General features: G+C 41.9%; 1 protein-coding gene across 1 annotated transcript in view; it reads right to left on the minus strand.

The window, feature by feature from the left end:
• The window catches only part of LOC311235218 (proline-rich protein 12-like), a gene marked incomplete at its 3' end in the record, with an annotated part of 62,806 nt that overhangs the window by 3,515 nt on the left and 42,995 nt on the right, over positions 1-16,296 (minus strand). The window contains exons 11-13 of the mRNA XM_084322620.1: positions 10,892-11,011; positions 3,300-3,397; positions 1,357-1,488 (exon numbers count right to left, since the gene is read on the minus strand). Of these exons, the coding sequence (XP_084178746.1) occupies positions 1,357-1,488; positions 3,300-3,397; positions 10,892-11,011 (350 nt within the window). The remainder of the gene's footprint in view (positions 1-1,356; positions 1,489-3,299; positions 3,398-10,891; positions 11,012-16,296) is intronic.

Consider the following 16,296-nt stretch of genomic DNA (forward strand, 5'->3'; position numbering starts at 1 on the left):
TTTTTATCATTCCATTTGGGCTGTGGGGGTGCTTAATGTCTGAAGGAGTCGACTGAAGGCTTCTTGTCTGCAAAGGCATGCAATTGGTCCACTGATGGATACATCTTGATATTTGTCTAGTCTGTGTTCATTAGATGGGTGAAATCCTCTTTCAGTGCCTCTGTGCCTGTTTTCGTAGGCAGTTAGCCTCTGGTATGCGTGCCATTAGCGTTAGCCACGCTTCTAGGCCTCTTTTCTTTTGGAAAGAATGAAAAAAATAAAAATAAAATATATATATATACAAATATTATTATTATTCTTTTTATATTCGACTAAGAGGTTGGCCAGTCGATTACGGCTCCTTTCGACCGATTAGTCGACTAATCGACTAATAGGGGTCAGCCCTACACATTACACCATATTTCTTTTTGACTTTGCACTACATCGTTATAATTTTTTTAATAATTTGAAGCTTGCTTGACAAGACCATAATGTCTGTGCCTGGTCACACTTGTTAAACATTTGTATGACTGTGGGAGCAAAGCTCTTTCTAAAACGGGCCTTTCTACACATGGTAGTCTATACCTAGGACCAGAAGGTCTTTCTACACATGGTAGTCTATACCTAGGACCAGAAGGTCTTTCTGCACATGGTAGTCTATACCTAGGACCAGAAGGTCTTTCTACACATAGTAGTCTATACCTAGGACCAGAAGGTCTTTCTGCACATGGTAGTCTATACCTAGGACCAGAACGTCTTTCTACACATGGTAGTCTATACCTAGGACCAGAAGGTCTTTCTACACATGGTAGTCTATACCTAGGACCAGAACGTCTTTCTACACATGGTAGTCTATACCTAGGACCAGAAGGTCTTTCTGCACATGGTAGTCTATACCTAGGACCAGAACGTCTTTCTACACATGGTAGTCTATACCTAGGACCAGAAGGTCTTTCTGCACATGGTAGTCTATACCTAGGACCAGAACGTCTTTCTGCACATGGTAGTCTATACCTAGGACCAGAAGGAAGGTGGTGAGGCGTGGAGGGAGATGAGCATCAAGTCACCTGCCCTGACCTGTAGAACCCCTGCTCCAGATGTGCTCACAGCTGCACACACACACACACGGCTATACACGCACACACTGCTACACACACACACAGCTACACAACTACACACACACACACACGGCTATACACGCACACACTGCTACACACAGAGACACACACGCACACACATACACAGCTACACACACAGACACACAACTACACACACAGACACAAAGACACACATGCACACAGCTACACACAGAGACACACACTCACACAGCTACACACACAGACACAGCTACACACACAGCTGCACACACACAGCTACCTGTGGTTTGGGCAGCGTCTTCTTGAGTCTGTTGAGGTTCTTGCGATTGTAGGCGTCTCCGCTGAGCCGGACGCGCACCACTCCAGCGGCCAGCGGGTCCACCATGATCTGGGGGTAGGCGTGCAGGGTCTCCTGGTGAGGGGTCAGAGGTCAGGTCAACGGCGAAAACCACAAGGTGTTGAGACGCTGCATACCATATAACCTACAGTACACCTGTTATAACCTACCTCTCTGTTATAACATACAGTACACCTGTTATACCCTACAGTACACCTGTTATAACCTACCTCTGTTATAACCTACCTCTCTGTTATAACCTACAGTACACCTGTTATAACCTACCTGTTATAACCTACAGTACAGTACACCCGTTATAACCTACCTCTCTGTTATAACCTACAGTACACCTGTTATACCCTACAGTACACCTGTTATAACCTACCTCTGTTATAACCTACCTCTCTGTTATAACCTACAGTACACCTGTTATAACCTACCTGTTATAACCTACAGTACAGTACACCTGTTATAACCTACCTCTCTGTTATAACCTACAGTACACCTGTTATACCCTACAGTACACCTGTTATAACCTACCTCTGTTATAACCTACCTCTCTGTTATAACCTACAGTACACCTGTTATAACATACCTGTTATAACCTACAGTACAGTACACCTGTTATAACCTACCTCTCTGTTATAACCTACAGTACACCTGTTATACTCTACAGTACACCTGTTATAACCTACCGCTGTTATAACCTACCTCTCTGTTATAACCTACAGTACACCTGTTATAACCTACGGTACACCCGTTATAACCTTTATAACCTACAGTACACCTGTTATAACATACAGTACACCTGTTATAACCTACAGTACACCCGTTATACCTACACCTGTTATAACCTACAGTACACCTGTTATAACCTTAGTGTCATGTATGTTAATATGTACAATATTGTGACCCCGCCTTTCTGCAGCAGTGACTTAACACAATGGCCGCCAACAACGAGTCAACTCGTTATAGCCCGCCAATCGAATTCTGCCAACAACGAGTATACTCGTTATTGGATCGTTGTTTCTTTTATTCGCTATTTCCATTAATAATGGGTTATGGCGTGGGCCAAATGGACATACGATCTAGCAGATGGCAATCAAATAATTGGAATATTCTTTTTGCAGTCTCATCGGCCACAGGTAAGAGCAATCTAACGTTAATTTCAGCTTGGTTGTCCATTGCCATCAGAGCCATCGCTCTGATCAACGTATGCTGTTGTACTAACGAATGCCGTTATTGACAATCAATTCATCATAAACGACCCCCCCCCCCTTTCATGCATGCATGATGGAACATAATATACGATCATATGCATTTGAATTTTTTATTGTAGCGTGTATAGGGAGGAAATGCCAATGGGTTAAGTATAATATGCGTCGCAGCCTATTACTAGCTCTCCAGGAATGATCCTAGACCACTCTAAAACTATACTTATATTCACCACGGTATAAAACGACAATGTATGGATGGAAAAAATATTCCTTTTTCACATCTTGAACGATAGATACCCGATGTCAAATGGGCCATAGTATTGCATATATAGCTATAATATTTAAATAGTTATAGCCCTGCAAACAAGGTGAGCGACTCCCACCGTTTACAGTAATGGCGTCAGCTGCTAAGGATGAGGATAATAGCTGGCAGTCAATGTGTTAATGACCTGAATATGAGTCTTTCTTCTGCTCACTAACAGACTCCTGAGAGAATGAGGATGTGTTCAACCCAGTGAGCAAAGTGAGCGCTCCAAAGATCGAGCGTCATTGTGTTAAATGTCCGGTGTCACCGGTAATACCGGTGTTGCCGTGAGTTTATTAGTCATGGGAAATTACACATCACCACGGCAACCTGGACAGACACAGACCATAATAAGAGCAGAATACCTGGTGCTGTGAAGTCATGCTCACTCTCCTCAGCAGCCGTCTCTTCTGTTCGCCGAGGATGCTGTCAATCCTCCGCATCGGGGGGAGGTACAGCTCATCTGAGAACCAATGGGAGCAAAGGGCGGGCATTAGATTAGTGGTCTGTCTGTGGAGGAGGCGTGTCCCTCGCTCCCGGCCTCCGAGGCGGGTTCAAACCGGTTCTCCCGCGCGGGTCCAGCAGGTTAGATGTGAGCGTTAAGACGGAGCGATGACACCAGACGGGCTGCTGCCACTCACCTAGCGTGGTGATGATGACTCTCCTTTGTGGTTTTTGGCGACACTTGATATTTAGAATCAGAATCATCTTTATTGTCACGTTCCTTTACAGCATAAGGAGTGAAATGATTCGTTTCTTGTAAGATTAAGTACGATTTAGAAGTTAGCAGCATTATAAATGAAAAAAAAAGAATAGCATCGATTTACAATACAAGTGCAGTGTGTGCAAATCAGTATTGTGTGCAAATCAGTATTGTGTGCAAATCAGTAGTGTGCAAATCAGTAGTGTGCAAATCATATTGTGTGCAAATCATAGTGTGCAAATCAATAGTGTGCAAATCAGTAGTGTGTGCAAATCAGTAGTGTGTGCAAATAAGTAGTGTGTGCAAATCAGTAGTGTGCAAATCATTTTGTGTGCAAATAAGTAGTGTGTGCAAATCAGTAGTGTGTGCAAATCATATTGTTTACACCATTTATTTTTCCTATTTCTATATTCAGATCTAATTTCATTGCCTATATTTATGTCTTTCTACTATTACCCTGCCCATACCTGTACCTCCCCTCCCCCATGCTGCTATGACGCCCAAATTTCCCCAAGGGGATCAATAAAGGAATATATTATTGTATCTTATCTTATCTTAAATCCAGTTGAACATAGCCGGCACGATATTAGGAGTCAAGAAATAGTAACAGGTATTGATTGCTTTAATAAACTTTAATAAACAGTCTTATTTTGACTGTTTATCTCCCTCCTATTCTTGTCTGAACCACGAGCCAGTCTGTGAGACGAGCCTAACGAGGCTGAAGTAGGGATGCATCATGCACCGATCCGACTTTTTCAGTCCCGATACCGATACCTGGCTTTGGGTATCGGCCCATACAGAGTACCGATCAGATACTGAAATAAACAAAAAAAAAATTATCTAACCCTAACTAACCTTACTGTCATGCACTTGTCCTAATATACTAACCCAGTGGTTCTCAAACTGTGGTACGCGTACCACTAGTGGTACTTGGTGGTACTGCTGGTGATACTTGAAAAAAAATAAAAAAAATAAAAAAAAATTGCAGTCAGGTCACTGCACTTAGAAGCAGGCCAGTGTTTCTAGTTGCGGCGGCGCGATAAGTCAAGTCAAGAGTTTTATTTGTCACGGCATACAAGTATACAATGAAATGCGGGTGGTCTTGCCCGCAACGATGTGCAATACAGTGGTACAACATGTAATAGAATCCAATAAAAAACAACATTGTGCAATAAACAGGTAACAGGTAACATGGTGGGACATCTCGGTATCTGTACATAGTTATTTACAGGGCATATAGGACATGCTAGGTAGCTTTGGTAGTGCAATACACTGTTACTGTTGTTATACTAATTTAAAGTGACATTTCCTTTTTGGCCATAAGTGTGGGCGTGTGCGGCATGAGTGTGTGTCTGCTCATGTTAAAGTGGCTGCTAGTGTGTGAGCGTGCACAGCGTGCGTGTCGTGTGTGTGCTCATGTGTGCTTGTGTGTGGATAGATAGTTAGATAACCTAAGTGGGGAACAACCAGGAGATCACTGTGACAGAGAATAATGTAGTCTAAACAGTCATACATCTTTTATTCAACTTCAGCCCTGATCATAACCATTTTTATTTATTTAATTTTTTTTGTAATGTCAGATAAAAAATGAAGAGTTGTTGTTAGATCTGACATTACAAAAAATCCATCAAAATCTGTGTTGTTGTATTCCCATGGCTGGTCTTGATATACTGCACGCTAACGGAGCTAACCAACAACCGGACACTAAAGCAGATAACTAGGCTAACTTCCGGTCGGGGGGTTCCAAAATAAAAGAGCGACGTCTATAGCAGCGGAAATACGTTTATTTTGTACATTATCTAACTTAACACAAACCTAAACTAACGTTACAACTAACCTAAAGTTAGTTTGGGTTTGTGTTAAGTTAGATAATGTACAAAATAAACGTATTTCCGCTGCTATAGACGTTGCTCTTTTATTTTGGAACTCCCCGACCGGAAGTCATTACCCTCGTTATCTGCTTGAGTGTCCGGTTGCTGGTTAGCTCCATTTCCGCTGCTATAGACGTTGCTCTTTTATTTTGGAACTCCCCGACCGGAAGTCATTACCCTCGTTATCTGCTTGAGTGTCCGGTTGCTGGTTAGCTCCGTTAGCGTGCAGTATATCAAGACCAGCCATGGGAATACTGTTTTCTAAATTGGGGAGGCTTTTAATCGTCAAGGTAAGAGGATTTTAAGGCATGGTATCCATAAACTTCAATCGGTTCGGATCATTTGAATTAAATGAGAATGTAAACAAACACTGCGTCACATTAGAAAATAGCACTGAAATCACTGCGCCCAGAGAGGAGTGGTTAGGCAAAAAATAGTTCTGAGTATATTTGCTTAGAAAACGTAATTGTTTAATTTAATTATTTTTTATTTCTCCACGTGGTAAATACACAGGTCACAACATGTTTACAGGAACGTTTTGGAGTTGTATTTGGAGTGTATTTCGTGACTGTAGGGCACTGTAGGGAACGTCAGGGTACAAGTCTGACCCACTTCCAGTGATGAAGCTAAGCTACGCTAACGGAGCGGCTGTTCCCTAAGCCTAATGCATGCACAGAGACAAAAAAGGTATGTATCTTCTTGTCTAACTCCAGGGAAGATGTTAAATAAACTAATTTCCCAAAATGTTGGAGTTTTCCTTTAACACTTTCGCGACCACTGGGCTTAGTCTAATTAGTGGCAAGAGGACCGGGGAATGTAAACAAACGTGTGGCTTTTTGTAGAGCTAAATCTATACTTTATAGTATTGCTATCTGTCCATTCTCATTGTCAATTGAGTTCATAAACCGTCCCTTCAAAATGGCTTAAAGGGGGGGGAAATGCGTGGGCGGCTAGGTGGTGCAGTGGGCAAGGCACTCACCACCAATGCTGGAGACGCTGGGTTCGAGCCCAGCGCTCCACATTGCTTTCAGTTTGGCTGGTCGTCCGTACTAATACATTTGGCAGTATTAGGGGGTGGGAAACTGATGGGTGGGGATCAGACGTTGTGGACAGCGACTCCTACAGGTCGGTTGGTGCGCCTGCGCAGTAGAATCAGGAAGCGACGGGGGCGGCGTCCCTCCATAGCGCAGACCCCTGACGCTGAAAGATTGCGCTGTGCAGGTGAAGAGATGCGCCGGCTGCTACCTCGAGTACCGGAGGGGACTCGTGCAATGTATGGCTTACACGTCCACATTACAGTCGGCTTGTGGGAGGCATGAAACAGCGTTCGAGATAGGGGAGGGTTGAATTGGACGATACGAAATTGGGATGGGAGAAAAATAGAAAATGGGAGAAAAAGTGGATAAAAAAACGACTAAATTGGGACGGGGAAAAAAAACAGAGAAAAATCGGAGAAAGAGAGATAAAAAAATATATATATATATATATATTTCCCATGACTGATAAAACACCGGTATTACCGGAGTAAACATCCTAACCATGTCACAACAGCAGTCAGTGTATATTTTCAGCAATATGTTTGTTTACCAATAGATTAAAGTGTTATTAGTGAGATTTTAGTTTTTGAAATGTGTTGTATTTATCGCAGAGATCTGCCATTTTTTATTAACAGCCATCGCTGAATGATGACGATTCTAGTCATTATGAGAAGAGGACATCCAGAGCTCTCAATGAGCGTTGGAATTTCGAAGAACTACACTACTCAACGGATTCTAGCTGCCTTCAAGAAAATTACTTGTGTATGAATATTTTTTATTTCTCTGGATTATATACCACAAAACTGAACGTTATTGGCATATATTGGAGCGCAGTTAGTTTGTCTCCCCTATTGTGAAGATTTAGCAACCATCCGTGTTGAAATCAGTTTAAAAATGTCGGAGCCGTCATACAGCTGTACATACAGTAGATTTCATTCTCTGTTCTTCATGCACGCCTGGTGATACTAAATCCAAATTGAACTCTCCCATTTGAAAGAGAAGGTACTGAACGAGCCCAGTGGCAGTTTTTCATGTCTGGTCATTTTTAGCATGGTGTTATTCACTGTCAAAGATAAATCATAATTCATATTCTCCTTTGTTTCATCACAATTTAAGCAAGCCTAGTAATAGACACAATATTTCTGACACTGGTAATACATTCACTGAGGTCCATAGATGTCCCTAGATACCAAGAACATGCAAATGGACCTTGTAGAAGTAGAGCAATCTTCCATTTACTTAGGTATGTATTTTAGGCGGATTTTCTGAAAATAGGTCTCTGGGCTTAAAAGGTTCTCTTTTTCATCTTTGACTGTGAATAACACCATGCAAAAATTTACCAGACATGAAAAATTTGGGAGCTCATTCCGCACCTTCTTGAGATCACGTGTACAAAAAAATCTAAGCAAATGAATAAAGGGCAGATGCTTAACAGGAGGTTTTGTAGATACAGTACTGAATTTTGTCATCCGGACACATTTGAAATATGATTATAGAATATAGAATATCAGGCGTATAAATGACCTTATTATGGCAGTCGCACATCTATGGATCGGGCCAAATCTCCCCTTTCCAATGACAGAGTTCAATCTGGATTTAGTATCACCAGGCGCCCAGGACGCCTATATTCGAATACCAACCGTTTTGTGCGTTTTGCGAATCTGATTGGCCACTGACGTTTCTGGTCATGTGACATGTGCACCAATCGTGTGACGGCAAGTTCTTTCGACGGTTAAGCTTAGGCACTCTTTCGAAGTTGGTTAAGGTTAGAGTTTGTCTTAGAGCATGGCGATAGAACGCCAGCCCTGATTCCAAACTCTAACCTTAACCAACTTCGAAAGAGTCGCCTAAGCTTAACCAGTGATAAACTAGGCGTTAGGTAGTTTGCAGGCTGTTCGACGCGGAAATGGGCAAAGACACAGCTCGTCACGCGATTGGGCGCACATGTCACATGACCAGAAATGTCAGTGGCCAATCAGATTAGCAAAACACACAAAACGGTTGCCATTCGAATAGACACGCCCCGGACAGTGCAGCAAAAAATTTATGTATAGAATGAAATCTACTAATCAAATAATAATATTTTTATAATGTACATTTCTCCTGCATTTTTCATCAGATTGCAACGCAGTTTTTTGCTAGACGTTCACAGAGGGGTAGAGAAACTAACTGTGTTCTGTTTTATGGCAATAACGTTCAGGTTTGTGGGATATGATCCCGAAAAATAAGAAATAAAAAAGTCACGCTAAAAGTCAGATGATTGACAGGGTAGTGTAGTTTCTTTTTGTATTCGAAAGCCCATCGAAAACACCGGGTCTCTTCTCAAAAGACTACTACTCAAGTTACGTTGCGCCAAATCCTTGCGTCTATAAGCGCCTTTTTCTGACTCGATGCCCTGAGATTTCTATAAACTCATATTTCACTAATAACAGTTAAAATCATTGGTAAACAAGCGTGGTGCTGAAAATGTACACTTTGACTGCTGTTTTAACAGGGTTATGGTCTTTACTCTTGGCTACATTTGGGCTTAAGAGGTTAATGCCGGTACACACATTACAAAACACAAATTTTCCATGGGATTGTTGACCTGTACTGTAGTTTAAGATTTCAGGCTATGGAACCATTATGTTTTCCAGTTCCTACCTCTCAGCTGGAACTTAAAAACAGGCATCTGGCAACAAGTAAACAAAACGTGAGTAACCAAAACTTTTTCAGTGTGTTCAAACCTCTAACTCTATTACATTAGTGATTCTTCTCCTGTTATGGAAGAAAATTCAGAATGTTTCCTGCTCCTCCTACTGCTCCTCTGTTGGAGATTCCAATGCATACCATAGTCTTGTAATAGCTTTACTTGCAGATAACAGCACTTTAATAAGATATTCATCCTCTTTTCGTTTTATGTCTTGTGTCGAATTTCCCAAGTAAGTATCTCATATCCTATTATTTTTCTTAAACTCTGCAATATCTTATCCCAGTATCCTTTTATCTTTTCACCAGACCGGCATGTGTGTGTATGGTCTACATCCATGTGACCACATGATCTCCAGCATGGTTGCTGGTTAGTCTCCAGTTTCTTCTTGATCTTTGGAGTTATAAAAAAAGAAAACCTGACCACAAACATACTGTTGCTGGTCTGGACTGGTCCTCTGAGCTTCTCTCCAGTCGAGCATTCGCTGCTGCAGGGTTTGAATCTAAAAGAGCCAAATCCCTGTCACCTCTAGACCCTTCTTTCTCTCCTTCACGTGAAGGTAAATCTACTCTACTACTAGAAGTGAAAGTGAAACTTAAGCTGCTCTGTACTGCAAAGTGCACACACACACTTTAAGTTTATAATGTTGTCTGACTATTGATAACATATTTTACAAATCAGTGTGTATGTGTGTGTATACTATTTATAATTTTTTTTACCCAGGGACAGTGCACATTAATGAACATCTTCAGTTTCCACATCAATGTAAATGTGCCAGATTTGAGCTAATTAGCTCGTTTCCATCTGTAGTCCCTGCCTACCATGCATGTCTTTATGGTGTGGGAGGAAACCAGAGTACCTGAAGGAAACCCACGCAAACACAGGGAGAACATGCAAACTCCACACAGAAAGGCCCCCTGCTGGGGTTCAAACCCAGGACCTTCTTGCTGTGAGGCAGCAGTGTTAACCACTGTGCCACCCATGTGTGTATATATGTGTGTATGGATGTGTATGTATGTGTGTATATATATGTGTGTGTGTGTATATACAGTATATGTGTGTGTACGTGTGTGTATATACAGTATGTGTGTGTGTATTAGGGATGGGTACCTTTCACATTTGACCGGTACCTGTGAATCGATACCGGTACCCAACGGTACCTTTTTTCTGTACTTTAGTCTCAAGAAATTTAATTTACCTACCTCAGTCGTAAAAAAAAAAATTCAAACTTCAAATAACTACAATTTCGACAGTTTTCGGCTTGCCATTGCTCTGACTGCTTTGTTGTTGAAACAAGTCAAATCCTAGGTAAGCATATATTGTGCGTGTGAACGTTGACATGAAAATAAAAAAGTAAAAAAATAAAAATAAAAATAAAAATAAAAATTAATAAAAAAGATTTTTTTTAATTTTTTTTTAATTTTTTTTTCGGTTTCTCACTTGATTTGATACTCTGTAGTACCGACGTGTTTCGGTTCTGTACCTCAAAAGTACCGAATTCGGTACCCATCCCTAGTGTGTATGTGTGTATATATATGTGTGTGTGTATACACAGTACGTGTGTGTGTGTGTATGTATGTGAGTATAAATATGTGTGTGTGCGTGTGTGTGTGTGTGTATGTGTGTATACAGTGTGTGTGTGTGTGTGTCTCCTCACCGTCAGTGTCCTCCAGGGCTTGTATCATGTCGGGGTCCAGAGCCGTGCTGACCAGCATCTCCACGTAGCTCCTGAACATCTCCCTCATGACGCGGTCATTCACGCCCCCTTTCACCGGCACTGAGCGAGAGAGAGAGGGGGGGGGGGGGGGGGTTAAGAGCAGCCACCTTAACAACCACAGTAACCACGGTAACCACTGCAGCCACCGTAACCACGGTAACCACTGTTTAAACTCCCATACGCTGTTGGCAGACCAAGTATCACAACACCAAGTAGTCTCTTCACACCAACGCTGGAGAATAAGGAACACTCTGGGGTTGGAGCGGTCCTAGTCACCCCTAGTCATTCCCTCTAGACACCACCCCTCATCATTCCCTAGTCATCACCCCATGTCATTCCCTAGTCACCACCCCTAGTCATCACCCCTAGTCATTCCCTCTAGTCATCCCTAGTCATTCCCTCTAGTCACCCCTAGTCATCCCCCCTAGTCATCCCCCCTAGTCATCATCCCTAGTCATCACCCCTAGTCACCACTAGTCATCATCCCTAGTCATCCCCCTAGTCATCCCCCCTAGTCACCACTAGTCATCACCCCTAGTCATGCCCCCTAGTCACCACTAGTCATCACCCCTCATCATTCCCTCTAGTCACCACTAGTCATCATCCCTAGTCATTCCCTCTAGTCACCACTAGTCATCATCCCTAGTCATTCCCTCTAGTCACCACTAGTCATCATCCCTAGTCATTCCCTCTAGTCACCACTAGGCATCATCCCTAGTCACCCCTAGTCATCCCCCCTAGTCACCCCTAGTCATCATCCCTAGTCATCCCCCCTAGTCATCCCCCCTAGGCATCATCCCTAGTCACCCCTAGTCATCATCCCTAGTCATCCCCCCTAGTCATCATCCCTAGTCATCCCTAGTCATCACCCCTAGTCACCCCTAGGCATCATCCCTAGTCATCATCCCTAGTCATCCCCCCTAGTCACCCCTAGTCATCACCCCTAGTCATCACCACTAGTCATCACCACTAGTCACCATCCCTAGTCATCACCACTAGTCATCAACCTTGGTCATCCCCCCTAGTCATCACCCCTTGTCATTCCCTCTAGTCACCACTAGTCATTGCCCCTAGTCATCCCCCCTAGTCATCACCCCTGGTCATTCCCTCTAGTCACCACTAGTCATCACCCCTAGTCACCACTAGTCACCCCTAGTCATCACCCCTTGTCATTCCCTCTAGTCACCACTAGTCATCATCCCTAGTCATCATACCCTAGTCACCCCTAGTCATCACCCCTTGTCATTCCCTCTAGTCACCACTAGTCATCACCCCTAGTCATCACCCCTAGTCATTCCCACTAGTCACCACTAGTCATCCCCCCTAGTCACCACTAGTCACCCCTAGTCATCCCCCCTAGTCATTCGACCAGTCCTTCATGCAGGCGGCCATCAGGCTCCACAGCCGTGGGCACGGACTGCTGCCAGCAGCTGGAGAACTAACGGCCACTTCAGAGTTAATAACATATTTATTTATTTATTTTTATTACAGGAATAGCTCAGTCTTGGGCAGCTAAGTGGTGCAGTGGGCAAGGCGCTCACCACGAATACTGGAGACGCTGGGTTCGCCTGTTCGAGCCCAGCGTTCCACATTGCTTTCAGTTTAGCTGGTCGTCCGTACTAATACACATTGGCAGTATTAGGGGGTGGGAAACTGATGGGTGGGGATCGGGCGTTGTGGACAGAGACTCCTACAGGTCGGTTGGTGCGCCTGCGCAGTAGAATCAGGAAACGATGGGGGCGGCGCCCCTCCAAAGCGCAGACCCCTGACGCTGAAAGATTGCGCCGCGCAGGTGATAAGATGCGACTGCTGTTACCTCGAGTATCGGAGGGGACTCGTGCTATGTATGACTTAGTCCACATTGCAGCCGGCTTGTGGGAGGCAAGAAACAGCGTTCGAGACAGGGGAGGGTTGAATTGGATGATACGAAATTGGGATGGGAGAAAAATAGAAAATGGGAGAAAAAGTAGATAAAAAAAAAGGAATAGCTCAGTCTTTTTGTTTTATTAAATCAACTTTCTTTAACATTTTGGATGCCGAAAACGTAGAACTACGTTTCTGTCGCCCGATCGTTGAGTGCCGGAAACGTAGATCTACGTTTTTCTCACGGTATTTATTTTATTCACTATTGCCATTCATAATTCAGCGGGCAGGGATTAAAGCAAAAAAAATATCTCCTGACTGAACTTTTTTTCCGGCTGTCATATTCTTATTTTAACCTCCACTATATATTTTTATTTAATAGCGTTAGCGTTTGGGAACTAGATCATTTTGAACATCTTTTCTATTGCCAGTTTGCTTTTACGTAATATCAATGCTGTTTTAAATTCATTAAATGAAACTGATTGCAAGGGTTGACTGACTTTGTCATACAAATAAACAAATCTACATACTGTAACTTTTCAGTATTGTGTATAGTTCAAATTCAGTATTGTCTATAGTTCAAATTCAGTATTGTGTATAGTTCAAATTATGTATCGTCTATAGTTCAAATTCAGTATTGTGTATAGTTCAAATTATGTAGCCTATAGTTCAAATTCAGTATTGTGTATAGTTCAAATGATGTATTGTGTATAGTTGAAATTATGTATTGTGTATAGTTAAAATTATGTATTGTGTATAGTTCAAATTATGTATTGTGTATAGGGCAAATACAGTAAAACAATACAGGGCTGTACGCTAAGCTTTTTCACTAGGGGCACAGGTGCCCCTAAATGAAATGTAGGGCCACAGAATATTTTTTAGGGGCACTTTTTTAAATAACAATTTTACAATTATAGTGCAAAATAATATGTTCCTCCTGCCTCATTACTGTGGTCCTTTTATTTAACATTTAAGTGCTTTTGTTTTCAGGTTTGTATCTTTTATAATGAACCAACTGAGAGTGTGTAAATCACTAATAGAACAAAAACAACAATGTGTGTGTGTGTGTGTGTGTGTGTGTGCTTGTAGTGCTCCTTGAATGAGATCATCACAACACACACACACCATTGCATTAATCAAGAGGACAAGAAACTCTGCATACCTTTGTTTCACAATGAAAAGTGCTTTAGAAATAAAATGAAATTATTATTGTAAATAACCCCATGAAAGGTTTATTATTTTTATGGGCAATTACCTGCTTCATATTTGTGATGTTACTGGTTTCAGTGTGTGCCTAAAGTGATCAATGTGTTGGGCCGTTTATAGAGATCTATGTCAATGAATGTTTATGACTTTTTTTTATAAGAATTGAGAGGCCTACTATGGTATGATGTACATATTATAGTCACATAACATGATGACACATCACATGCAATTACATTACTAATCATGGTACACTCGCATCCTAAGATGCCATTACATTGTTTTGGGTAGCATTTAGAAAAACGAAAATAATTTAAATGCAAGGTATTACTATTATTGGAAAAATATTACCTGACATGGTTGTCGTATGTTGGATTTATATCAACACCGTTGTTCTTGTGAACAGTAATGAGTGGCCCAAACTACACGAACGGCTCCTCTTCCTTGGCGATGAAGTAGGCGATATACATTTTTATTTTAAGCTGCCTCCATTGATCCGCCTCGGAAATAAGAACTTGCCTACCTAAGGCTGCTGTCACCGTAGACTACGATTTATTGGTTTGCATCATGTAGCTGTCTCTGCAGGCTGTGTGCCGATAGGACATACTGTGTTTAGTTAAGCCTAAAGTTGGGATTTCCCGTTACAAACGCAGTTTTCCCCGCTTGCTTCTGTCCCTTGCAGTATTTACAAAACATAAGGTCATTCTCAAATACTAGCCAGGGGAATAGTTTGAGCCAATCCTACCTGAACTTGTGGACCTTTTTAGTTGCGACAGTGGTGGCGGGTGCAGCTATCTCGCCATCGTCATCTTCATCTTCTTCACTAGTAACGTCAGCGTCAGTGCAGACTCAGTGCTAACGATACTAGAGCTAGCCATGTTGCTGTCGCTAATGACGTTAGCCATACCTGTAACGGTGGCTACTGCCACTGCTGGCTCACTGTTCTCTGTCACATTTTCATTAGACGGCTCACTAGGTCCAACACGTCAAAAATATGATGCAATACTAACGTTACTAGGGATGGATATCGTTAGGATTTTATCGATACTACTACTCTTATCGATACTGCTTAACGGTTCGGTACTTTATCGATACTCTTATCGGTTCTTTTAGATTATTATTATTTAAAAAAAAGATTATACGTTTATTATTTGAACGGCTTAAGGCTATATCTGTACTTGACGTTTGTTTGTTGTGTTGCATATTTGAAATACACTTCAATCAAATCAAATCAAACCCCCCCTCTTAAAAACAAAAACCTGTGTTTAACCTAGCCATCTATAAAACATCATGCTAAAACTGTGAAACAAATGTCCTACTCCCCTAAAGAAAGAAATACATAGCAAACATGAGTCACTCAGTTATCCAATAGTGCTGCTGCTTTTTATTTTGTTAAAATCTTTTAGTTAATAAGACTAAAAGACTACAATATGACTACAACGATTTCATGATGGCTTCCTGTCCTCGCATTTCTGTTTCCGGTTTTCCGGTTTAACGTAACATTTTCAACAACAGATTGCTGCTAATTAAACACTTCATGGAAACGGAGTAACGTTAACGTTATGTCGAGTTCATACGTGTAGTGTAGTATGAACTCGACATAACGTTAACATTACTCTGTGTCCACTGTTGCTGCCACCGTTGCGTCGCAGATGGATGGTACACTGTTAGCTCCGTAGCTAATCCGCTCCTAGACTACCGATAGCAGTACCGATAACGTCGGAGCTTATCAATAATCAGTTTTTTTCTAATTTAGTACCGGTTCCCGTTTAGAACCGGGTTTTGGGGGGCTTCCCTATACGTTACTGGTGGTTTTCTTCATTTTTAGCCTAGTAGCTAATCAGACTGGCATCTACAAGCTGCGACTGCGTGCACAATCACAGTTGCACTGTACAGCCCTGCAATAGCATTTTAAAACTGTCCTGTAACATTTAGGACAATAGGAGCACTCGTGTTTTCTGACATGCGTTTCTACTACTGGATCTACTGCCTGTTCATGGTCTATATATGCTGAAGGTCGGTCAGACCAAGTTTAAAAGAATAAAAGTGATTAAATCTATTACTTTTGTCCTGTAACATTTATATGTTTAAAGAGAATCTAGCGTATATCAGCCTATGATTTATGGTAAAGTCGATTCCCGCGGGGGTGCGTCATCTCCGTCAAAACATCTCCTGACTAAACTATTTTTTTTCAGGCAAAGTCATTCTTATTTTTTATTTTTTTTAACCTTCTCTTTCTCCTATTTTTCTCAGATTTTTCTCCCCGTCCCAATTAGTCG

This window comes from Notolepis coatsorum (genome assembly GCF_963971535.1).
Source record: "Notolepis coatsorum genome assembly, chromosome: 10".
Lineage (NCBI taxonomy): Eukaryota > Metazoa > Chordata > Actinopteri > Aulopiformes > Paralepididae > Notolepis > Notolepis coatsorum.